Here is a 12,361-nt window from a genome sequence, read left to right as displayed (position 1 = left end):
ATTTTTCTAACCTTTACTTCTTTTAAACTCACGTGTTATTTACTTGATTGTAGTGATGTTGAATGCATGATAAATGAATTTGTAGGATTTCGGATTTTATCATCTCCCCAATGTTCATCCCCCCATTTTTTGGCTGCATTGGGGGCCCTTACGGCCTGAACGATGTGCAGGGGCGGGGACTGGGGCGAAGTGAGAGGGGGTTCATAAGGGGTGGGGTTAGAGGTTGTGGGGGGATGTGGGTCAACCTCAAAGAGCCGCCCTTCACACCATAATTATGTCTGCAAAAAAGTTTCTGTGAATCGCATACATTGAGAATAGTGAGCTGAAAAGCTCTAAGAGCAATCAAAGCCCTCTGGGGTCTACCTGTTTATCCCGTTTTTGAGAACGAAAAGTGAAATGGTTCAGAGGAAAAATTGGTCAAGACAAAAATCGCATAAAAAGACCGACAGGACTAACATAATTGCTACAAAATTCGTTAGAGAAGCAATTAAAAATGTCTAATAATAGCAACAAAAATTGCAAAATTTGGTAGGGTGCTGCATGAGATGCAAGTTTTCCAAATACAAATTTTTCTATTATTGCTGCTAGCCCACCCTAGTGAAAGAAAAAACTCTGCTCAACTGGTTTTTTTGTCAGACGATTCCGGCCAATGGATAAACTTATCGTAGAGAATTGACAGTGGCATCATTCACAAGTCCATTCAAATGAAAAAAAATTAATTGAGGGGTTTTTCGAACTTCGCCATTCTCCAGTGGCTATTGGGGGTTATTTGGCTCAAATGACCGATGATTTAGATTTTATTTTAGAGTAGATTTTCTGACGATCCTCTAACCCTTTTTTCGATTTTTCGAAGTCCGTTGTTTTGATGCTGCAGTAATTTTGATCACGTCGGAACATTGTAACATTTTGACAACCACGTTGTTTGGATAAAAGATGTTTTATTAGGTATTGCAGGTTTTTTTTCTCTGGGCATCTCTTGTAGAGTCGTATGGTGTCCATGGTGGTAAAGTGATTAAACTTAATATTCTGTATAAAATTTTCTGTATCGTCTACCCTCTGAATTTAAATCTAATCTACTATTCTAACCAAAAAAGCAAATCCTTCAGCAACTACTTCAGTAAATAAATCAGTTTTGAGTTTTGCCTATTTTTGTTCTCTTTTATTATTTTGTTGTAGTAGTCTCATTAATGGCAATCATTGCAGGTTTTCTAACGTGTCTTGAGTCAATTTGTAAGGTTTTTCAGCTGATAGCATACGGCTTTTACGCGTCTGAAGTATTTATTTTGAGCTAAATATTAGTGAATTTTTGGGTTTTGCCGGCGTCTTTTTGTCTATGTCAATGCATAACCTTGTAAAAGTTTAGCACTGTTTTGTAATTTGCCTGTTTTCGATGTTCTTCTGCAGTACTATTACTTATTATCATTAACAGATCCTTATGGCTTTTTAAACTGGCGAACGCAAAGAAAATTGCTGTTTTAAGCTGATAGTTAATGATATTCATAGCATTAAAACTAGTTACTTTCAAATACATGAAGAGATTCTGCAATTTTGGCCCTTTTCAAATTACTGTCGATTTGGATTTTAGTCAGAATAACGAAAGGTTTCATCAGCTTGCTAATAAAACAAAGGAAAACTTGTTGGTGGTTTCGGTTATTATACAATGGTTTTTTGTTTACTTTGGTGGTATTTGTTCCCGATAAAATAATGGATTTTCCGGTTTTGCTCGTAACTGTAGGTTATGTCTTCTATTGTCTGAATCATCATTCACTAACGACTAACAAAAAGTCACATCAGTTCTCTTGTGCAGCAATGTTTATTCAATTGTGTGACTAAAAGTGAGTATTTGTATTCAAAGTAGTGTATTGATTATTTGAATATTGCATTCATTTGTCTTCAATTGTCTTGTTTTTTTGTCACTATATCGCTTTGTAGACTCAAGAAACAATTTTAGTTGCGGGTCCTACGGGTCAATAGTATAAGATTGATCAATGATATTATAATATGGCTACTTGTTTTACTTACTTTAACGCCACCAATTTTAATCATTTCTTTAATTTATAGTTCCGTGTCCGTCAGTTAAATAACCGTTTTTCATAAGCGTCAAAAATGATATATATGTTCTAACGACGCGTAGTTTGAAGTTGTTAAACATGCTGTAACTGGTTTTGACACTTAAAACTCATGGTGTTTGGGGAAAGGGGATTTCTCTTTAACAAACGTTTTCTTTTCACTAAAGAGGTTTCCACTAAAAAAGCTGTTGAGAGTTGAGTCGTGAATTCATTCAATTATTCGGATTGTAATTGAGGACTTGGTGCATACGATTTACACCTCCCCTCGACGCATGTGCCATACTTGATGCATAATGATTTGCTTTGTTATGGTAGATGTTCTGCAGTATCGGGGGTGCATAACTTACGGGGGAGGGGGACAAACGTAAGGGGAACATACGGGGGAGGGGGACAAGGTCACCACGGCTAGATAATTATTACAGGGTTATATTACTTGAGAGTTATTAGCGCCTGAAATCTGATTTGAAAGTAAGCGCCTAAAATACTGAACATCGCAACTAAGTTAGCGCCCCTGAGTTTTACAAATAAAAAGAGGATCGTTAATATGCGTTCGCACATCAATTTCCGACCCGAGCTGATCTACATTTTTGACTTAATTGTCAACCAAATGAAGAGATAACCAAAAAGGTGTTTGAGTTTTAAAAAATTGTTTCGCACCCAAACTACTACTTGAATTACATAATTCCATGCCTCATTACAGCGTTCACAAGATCAGCCAGTATAAAAACTAGGAGAAAAAAGAAACAAAATAAGCAAAAATAAAAAAATTAACGGCAAAAACACAATATCTAAATGTATATGCACCTAGTAAACAACGCCAAAATGCAATCAGATAAAACTTCAACTGCACATTTTTTAAAAAAAATCTTAGCTATACAACAGATGGGACTTTTCTTTAATGAGACTAGGTAACAAGTAAAAGGAAAAAAATAACTCGTCGAAATTGAAAAATCTATTAGGATTTCTTAAACCAAATAATTTCAAACGTCTTAATAATCATTAGCTTTTAACAAAATAATTCAAGATAAATTTACTAAAAAGTCCTTAAGAAAATGATAGGAACTGTCTTAGTTAGATTAAGCCGTAGAAACGGACTAAAGATGCAGAAAAGCTCAAAAAATACAAACGATCTGCGAAAACACAAATTATTGAAGCAATTAAAATCATTAGCTATCATCTAATTATTGTTTTTTTTATTTCAATTGTTATCTATACTAATTGAGCTGAACTTATACTGAACGACTAAATAAGTTGACTTGGGCCTCATTTGAAAATAATTGGGCTCTGTTATTACGCCAATGTAGTAAAAGAAGAGGAATAAAAACAGAAATATTGACACTCACAAAACAGTTATGAAGACGCATATTGTCCCACAAAGAAAACATCAGTTACAACATAATATCAACAGAAAGTTTACTTATTGTAATACCAGGAGCTGAATGGAATCTCTCAATGATGACAATAAGTTACAAATTGACGATAAGAACAACAAAAAATATACAAAAAACTATACAAAAAACAAAAAACGAAAGAAAACGAATAATATCACAAACTTTAAACTATTTGCTATGAACTCAATGCATAGAGTAATATTGTTCAATAGATCCTCAAGTAGAAGCTTATGAGAACTCTCAGCATTTTACGACTAGATAAAGAATAAAGAAAACAGCAAAAACAGCAAATTAACAAAAAAATGAGACAAATTTGAGGAAGCCATTAAAAATTGAACTTCACCGTACAAACGTTTCTATGTTCAGTTATTTTTTTTAACAACGATAAGATTCTTATTTCTGTAACTATAAGACTCAAAAAATCAAGAAGTATGAACAAATATTTTAAAGCCACGAAATCTTTCAGTAAAACTCTATTATCAACAACAGTGAAATCAATAGCGTACAACGGAATTCATTAAATACGCTAAGTTATGCCTCGATGGAAAGGAAATGTTGTTTTTTGTTGGCCAGTTACCAATAGAGCATCAGAATAGGTCTTTTGACTATGAAAACAATAACAAATACAGGCACAAACTAAAAATTCATTAGAAAAGTGCGAGAAAAAACCATCAAAGCCATACAATCCACAAGTTTTTCTATGAAAATTTTATCCATGATTCTTTTAACGTCTTCTCTGAGCCAATGCGAACTATCAAAAATAGGATAATCTGATCAGATTCCAGAAGGAAACAAAATTATGAAAAAATACCCTAAAAATTGAATAAATATATGAAAACTCGTCTCATCGATGCCATAAATCCAATAATTGAAGATAAAACAGTAGACAAATGATTTTGGTTGCAGTATAAAAGTTGAGGGTCCTATCAATATGGAGACTGACATACAGTTTGCGAAAATAAGTTTAGGATCGGCTAATGCTCAGAAGTTTTTTTCGAAATTTTTTTTAAAGCCTTAACAGCCATTAGCTGTCCACTCATAGCACTAGATAGGTTCAATTAACGCTCTTTAGAAAGATTTTTGCAATTTTAGTCAATGTGTTTATGGTTTAGGACTTCAAAAATTAAGTAAATTCTCAAAAATGAAATGAAAATTTCATTGAAAATTACGAACACTCAGATTCGAAGCCAAAAAAATAAGCGATTCTTTGAAAGCTAATTTTTTGTCCATTGGGCATCATTGGATTGTAAATGATGTTTGTCATTAACGGAAAATGGATATGAAAGGTGACTATTCTCTTAAAAAAGAATAGTCAACTTTCATATTAAAAAAAACTTTTGAGAGTTAAAAAAACTCTCAAATAGACTGCAAACTTTTTCATAGAAAGTTTCCCTATGAGACCAGAAGTAGTCTTCTTAATCACTTTCGTCTATCAATAACAACAAATTGATGCATTTTGTAGCGTGAAAGATAATTTTGAATTGAACTTTTTATAGAAAAAATTAATTCGAGGAGTAATTGCGCTAAAGGTGAACAAAAGGGAACCAAATATCCTGTGTTCACATGAAACTTTAAACCTCGATAACTCCTTGATAAAAACGAAAACTCAAAAAAAAATTAATTTCGAATTCTAGGCTGGACGAGCTTTTAAATGATATCACTCACATTTCTCTACGATGAATTTAGCGATTGGCCAAAATTGTCTAAACAAAAAAAAAACCCATGTGATTATATAGCTCCTCCCCCCTCAAAAGTGGGCTCAGGATAAAAAAGTCCAATTTTTGAGGTAATTTTACTTCAACATAAAATCAGATCTTGAAATCAGTTTTTACACTAAAGTTCCCGTACAATAGAGGTTTTCCCTTCATAGTAAATTCACATAAAAACTCAATTGGTAACCGACAAGATACACTAATCTTACGTTGAAGAACTCCATTCAAATTTCACAGTTAACAAAAGTTGTCGCACAATGTGATATATTTTCAGTTTTGATCAACAAAAATTGCTAATTTTGCGGTTGTGCTACACATTAGAGAGAAAAATTGTGATTAATTTGTGATCTTGCGACAACTATAATTTTACTATTAAACTTGGATAGAGTTCGTCAACTTTACATTGTTGAATCTGGTTCAGATCATTCCGCTAATAGTAACCCATACGAATCATCTGATTTTTGTAAGCAGGCAAGGCCACTATCCAAAGGGATCAATGGTGTAAGTTTTATTCCAAATTCTGATTGCAAAATGTAGTAATATTGTGTCAATATTTGAGGTTTTATTTTGTTAGTTACTTTGTATGTTTAATCAAGTTAACGGGGGTGCTAACTTATTTTGGGCGTTCAGTTTAGTATCTTGTTAGTTGATTGTTATCTCAAATTCATATACATGCAAGACCAATAATGTAGGGGAACAATAGAGTAAAAATCATTCTCAAGAAACGATTTTATGTTAATAATTTTGCCTCAAAAAATCAATTATTTTTCGTAATATTAAAGGGAGCTAACTTACTGTTCATGTTCATTATAAGATAAACTTTAAATCAAGATTCTCGTCTTTGCCAGTCCTCAACAATTTAGATGTTAAACGCTGTTCAATACTATTTGTCTCTTGAGGAGCTGTATAAACCGTTAACTTCATTTTTTTGGCCGAAATGTTTTGCTGAGTTCAATTTTTGCCCGTTGAAATGGAAGTGGAAAAAACCTCAATCCTACACCCGTCTGTCATTATTGGTGAATCCATTTTTTTCGGAGCTTAAAAAACATCTTTATTATTTTGACAATTTGCTATCTCTGCTCCATTTGGCAGACAATTAAGCTAAGAATGGGGTTGAATGGGGTCAAAACCACATGTGAAAACACACATTAACGAGCCTCCTTGCCGCGCTTCTTTTCTTTGAAATGCAGAATTTATCTTGAGAACAGAAAACTATACTTAGGAAAATCTTATAAGACGGTTTTCGTCTAAGACTTTTACCATTTCATGCTACGGTCTTACTAAGTTCGGAACCCAGGGTAGTTATGGCGTGAAAAAATATAATGGAGAATAGTTTATGGTAAAAAAGCAAATGAGGTTTAATTTCTTACCAGAAAGAAAGTAGCTACAGTAAGCACCATTGTGACAATAAAGAGCCTTCTACCCAAGTTGCTTTTGGAGATTGCAGATGTTTTTTTAGATATCAGCGAGTATGTTCTGCTACAGTACGTAGGTATAGCGTACCTCACTGTTATGCCTGATATAATATTTTGTTCAGACATATTATGACACCTGCTATCACAGCAAAGTTTGACCAAGTAAACGAGAGATTCGCTGCTACAGTACATTAAGCCCTGAAATCTCGAAAAAAATGTTAATTCGAAGATTAATTGCGCTAAATGTGAACAAAAGGGAACCAAATATCCTGTGTTCACATGAAACTTTAAACCTCGATAACTCTTCGATAATAACGAAAATTCAAAAAAAATTAATTTCGAATTCTAAGCTGGACGAGCTTTTTAATGATATCACTCACATTTCTCAACGATGAATTTATCGATTGGTCAAAATTGTCTAAACAAAAAAAACCATGTGAGTATATAGCTCCTCCCCCCACAAGTGGGCTCAGGATAAAAAAGTCCAATTTTTGAGGTAGTTTAACTGCAACTTAAAATCAGATTTTGAAATCAGTTTTTACAATAAAGTTCCCGTACAATAGAGGTTTTCCCTTCATAGTAAATTCAAATAAAAACTCAATTGGTAACTGACCAGATACACTAATATTACGTTGAAAAACTCCATTCAAATTTCACAGTTAACAAAATTTGTCGCACAATGTGATATATTTTCAGTTTTAATCAACAAAAATTGCTAATTTTGCGGTTGTGCTACACATTAGAGAGAAAAATTGTGATTAATTTGTGATCTTGTGACAACTATAATTTTACTATTAAACTTGGATAGAGTTCGTCAACTTTACATTGGTGAATCTGGTTCAGATCATTCCGATAATGCATAAGTAACCCATACGAATGATCTGAATTTTGTAAGCAGGCAAAGCCACTATCCAAAGGGATCAATGGTGTAAAATTTGTTCCAAATTTTGATTGCAAAATGTAGTAATATTGTGTCAATAATTGAGGTTTTACTTTGTAAGTTACTTTGTATGTTTAACCAAGTTAACGGGGGTGCTAACTTACTTTGGGTGTTCAGTTTAGTATCTTGTTAGTTGATGGTTATCTGAAATTCATATACAAGCAAGAACAATAATGTAGGGGAACAATAGTGTAAAAATCATTATCAAAAAACGATTTTATGTTAATAATTTTGCCTCAAAAAATCAATTATTTTTCGTAAAATTAAGGGGAGCTAACTTACTGTTCATGTTCATTATAAGATAAACTCTAAATCAAGATTCTCGTCTTTGCCAGTCCTCAAAAATTTAGATGTTGAACGCTGTTCAATATTATTTGTCTCTTGAGGAGTTGTATAAACAGTTAACTTCATTTTTTTCGCCGAAATGTTTTGCTGAGTTCAATTTTTGCCCGTTGAAATGGAAGTGGAAAAAACCTCAATCTTATACCCGTCTGTCATCATTGGTGAATCCATTCTTTTTTTCGGAACTTAAAAACATCTTTATTATTTTGACAATTTGCTATCTCTGCTCCATTTGGCAGACAATTAAGCTAAGAATGGGGTTGAACGGGGTCAAAACCTCATGTGAAAACACACATTGCCAAGCCTCCTTGCCGAGCTTCTTTTCCTTGAAATGCAGAAATTATCTTGAGAATAGAAAACTATACTTAAGAAAATCTTATAAGACGGTTTTTGTCTAAGACTTTTACGATTTCGTGCTATGGTCTTACTAAGTTCGGAACCCAGGGTAGTTATGGCGTGAAAAAACATAATGGAGAGTAGTTTATAGTACAAAGTCAAATGAGGTTTAATTTCTTACCAGAAAGAGAGTAGCTACAGTAAGCACCATTATGACAATAAAGAGCGTTCTACCCAAGTTGCTTTTGGAGATTGCAGATGTTTTTTTTAGATATCAGCGAGTATGTTCTGCTACAGTACGTAGGTATAGCGTACCTCACTGTTATGCCTGATATAATATTTTGTTCAGACATATTATGACACCTGCTATCACAGCAAAGTTTGACCAAGTAAACGAGAGATTCGCTGCTACAGTACATTAAGCCCTGAAATCTCAAAAAAAAATGTTAATTCGAAGATTACTTGCGCTAAATGTGAACAAAAGGGAACCAAATATCCTGTGTTCACATGAAACTTTAAACCTCGATAACTCTTCGATAATAACGAAAATTCAAAAAAAATTAATTTCGAAATCTAAGCTGGACGAGCTTTTTAATGATATCACTCACATTTCTCTACGATGCATTTATCGATTGGTCAAAATTGTCTAAACAAAAAAAACCATGTGAGTATATAGCTCCTCCCCCCCACAAGTGGGCTCAGGATAAAAAAGTCCAAATTTTGAGGTAGTTTTACTGCAACTTAAAATCAGATTTTGAAATCAGTTTTTACAATAAAGTTCCCGTACAATAGAGGTTTTCCCTTCATAGTAAATTCAAATAAAAACTCAATTGGTAACTGACCAGATACACTAATATTACGTTGAAGAACTCCATTCAAATTTCAGAGTTAACAAAATTTGTCGCACAATGTGATATATTTTCAGTTTTAATCAACAAAAATTGCTAATTTTGCGGTTGTGCTACACATTAGAGAGAAAAATTGTGATTAATTTGTGATCTTGCGACAACTATAATTTTACGATTAAACTTGGATAGAGTTCGTCAACTTTACATTGGTGAATCTGGTTCAGATCATTCCGATAATGCGTAAGTAACCCATACGAATGATCTGAATTTTGTAAGCAGGCAAAGCCACTATCCAAAGGGATCAATGGTGTAAAATTTATTCCAAATTTTGATTGCAAAATGTAGTAATATTGTGTCAATAATTGAGGTTTTACTTTGTAAGTTACTTTGTATGTTTAATCAAGTTAAGGGGGGTGCTAACTTACTTTGGGTGTTCAGTTTAGTATCTTGTTAGTTGATTGTTATCTGAAATTCATATACAAGCAAGACCAATAATGTAGGGGAACAATAGTGTAAAAATCATTCTCAAAAAACGATTTTATGTTAATAATTTTGCCTCAAAAAATCAATTATTTTTCGTAAAATTAAGGGGAGCTAACTTACTGTTCATGTTCATTATAAGATAAACTCTAAATCAAGATTCTCGTCTTTGCCAGTCCTCAACAATTTAGATGTTGAACGCTGTTCAATATTATTTGTCTCTTGAGGAGTTGTATAAACCGTTAACTTCATTTTTTTCGCCGAAATGTTTTGCTGAGTTCAATTTTTGCCCGTTGAAATGGAAGTGGAAAAAACCTCAATCTTATACCCGTCTGTCATCATTGGTGAATCCATTCTTTTTTTCGGAACTTAAAAACATCTTTATTATTTTGACAATTTGCTATCTCTGCTCCATTTGGCAGACAATTAAGCTAAGAATGGGGTTGAACGGGGTCAAAACCTCATGTGAAAACACACATTGCCAAGCCTCCTTGCCGAGCTTCTTTTCCTTGAAATGCAGAAATTATCTTGAGAATAGAAAACTATACTTAAGAAAATCTTATAAGACGGTTTTTGTCTAAGACTTTTACGATTTCGTGCTATGGTCTTACTAAGTTCGGAACCCAGGGTAGTTATGGCGTGAAAAAACATAATGGAGAGTAGTTTATAGTACAAAGTCAAATGAGGTTTAATTTCTTACCAGAAAGAGAGTAGCTACAGTAAGCACCATTATGACAATAAAGAGCGTTCTGCCCAAGTTGCTTTTGGAGATTGCAGATGTTTGCTTAGATATGAGCGAGTTTGTACTGCTACAGTACGTAGGTATAGCGTGCCTCACTGTTACGCCTGATATAATATTTTGTTCAGACATATTATGACACCTGCTATCACAGCAAAGTTTGACCAAGTTAACGAGAGATTTGCTACTACAGTACATTATGCCCTGAAATCTCGAATCTTGTATGAATAAATTAAAGCGCCAAATTTTATAGTGTAGGAGATCAAGGGTGTAAAAATCTTTTTCGAAATTTGATCAAAAGTGATGTAATCACGTCAATAATTCAACTTTTACTTTAAAAAACTAGGTGCTATTTCCTACTTTTCGTGTTTAGTATATAAGTTTAATTGGTTAGAAAACCATCAATGAAAGTAGCGGAAAAGATTTTCCATCAAAAATAACTTTGCAAAATAATGAGAATTGAAATAAAACAGCAGAAAAATATGGAAGGAAGTAGTTAGAAGAAAGTATAAGTAATGACTAAACACAAAGATATTAATATACACAATGCTTGCAGTAGAGAAAAAACCATACATGAATGACTGCTGTTCTGTTTTAACGTCATTGTTATCTATTGAAGTCTACGCTCTAAAATAAGTAGCACAAACTACTAGCGTTTGCATTGTTAGCTTCAGCACTACGTGCGACGTCATATATTTTTTATCGGTTTTCAAAATCGTTATATCAAAAAGACAACCGTCCTCTTGTTTGTATTTCTAAATCAGCGGAAGAGTCCCCGAGCTAGCCTGTTAATTCAAATTTGTTGTGAAAAGATCGAGAAAGGTGAGCCCTGTACGGGCGTTGAATTATAAGCGGGAGCCAAGTCATGCAAAAGTAATTTTTATTGACACACAGAGCAAAAATAATAAATGAAGTTTAAACCGTGACTACCAATTGCACCAAATCATTTATGTTGCTTTACAAATTATTTTTTCCAATCCCGGGTTGAATTTTTCCACCCAATATGACGTAAGAGTGGGGCTGAAATGGGAGGATATTTTAGGAAAATGCAGCTCAAAACTTTTACATCTTTTTGGGCTGCATTGGGCTTCCAACGGAGGTAAAATGGTGTAAAAGTGAGGGGGTAAAGGACAAATTAACCCCCCACTCTTACATATTTTTGGTCTGTCGAGGGGGGTTAAAACGATGTAAGAGTTCAGGGGTATTGGAGATATTACCCCCCGAACTTTTACATCGTTTCACCCCCTTGACAGACCAAAAAGATATAAGAGTGGGGGGTTGATTTGTCTTTTAACCCCTCACTCTTGCACCATTTCCCCCCCCTGGCAGCCCAACTCAAACATCATTTTACCCCCTCACTCTTACACCATTTTACAACCTTGGCAGCCCAACTCTTACATCATTTTACCCCCTCTGGACAAATTACCCCCTCAGTAGTAATAGGGTGAGCAAGGCTCCCCGGGGGGGTGTAGACCCCATGTATTAAGATAGGGTATAGGAGTAATTTTTGAGAGAGGGTCTACACTAATGTATTAAGATAGGGTATAGGCGGCGTACATGTATTAAGATAGGTTATAGCGGCGCCACGTATTAAGATTAGTTATAGCGGGCGCCACGTATTAAGATTAGTCATAGCGGCCGCCACGTATTAAGATTAGTTATAGCGGCCGCCACGTATTAAGATTAGGAATATCCTCCGCAATGTATTAAGATTGGGGATAAATCTAGAAGTGTTCCAGGGGGTGAGTAGTAAGGCAGGAGCAGACCAGGGTGATTTTCCGGAGCCACTTGTCACGTGATTTTAGAGGTTATTTAGGGATTAGCAGGGAATTATACATGCAGCGCGCAGGGAATTGTACAGTCAGCGCGTACGTACATGCGGGGAATTATACATGCAGCGCGCAGGGGAATTGTACAGTCAGCGTGTACGTACAGGCGGGGAATTGAACAGGCAGCGCGCATTAACGGATAATTTCCCTCGCAGTAACTTTTAACATTTTTTGGTTTAACCACAGCAATGTATTAAGATTAGGTATAGCCGCCGCAAAGTATTAAGATTAGGTATAACCGCCGCAGTGTATTAAGATTA

The 12,361-nt window shown here is 34.4% G+C and overlaps 1 protein-coding gene across 3 annotated transcripts in view; it reads right to left on the bottom strand.

Annotated features, from left to right (window-relative positions):
• LOC142343180 (gamma-interferon-inducible lysosomal thiol reductase-like) overlaps positions 1–10,862 on the bottom strand; it is a 42,545-nt gene extending 31,683 nt beyond the window's left edge. Inside the window, exon 1 of one of the 3 annotated variants that reach the window (XM_075394884.1) lies at positions 10,234–10,862. In XM_075394884.1, coding sequence (XP_075250999.1) covers positions 10,234–10,470 — 237 coding nt within the window. In that variant the 5' untranslated portion in view covers positions 10,471–10,862. Of the gene's footprint in view, positions 1–8,386; positions 8,546–10,233 lie in introns of those variants that run through there. The other 2 variants (XM_075394883.1, XM_075394885.1) reach the window with 2 other exon arrangements.
• Between the last annotated feature and the right edge of the window lie 1,499 nt (positions 10,863–12,361).

The sequence above is a fragment of the Convolutriloba macropyga genome, chromosome 7, assembly GCF_964194025.1.
Source record: "Convolutriloba macropyga chromosome 7, txConMacr16.3, whole genome shotgun sequence".
Classification (NCBI taxonomy): Eukaryota; Metazoa; Xenacoelomorpha; order Acoela; family Convolutidae; genus Convolutriloba; species Convolutriloba macropyga.
Note: the sequence above shows the minus strand (reverse complement) of the source record. Positions and strands in the feature narration are given on the sequence as shown.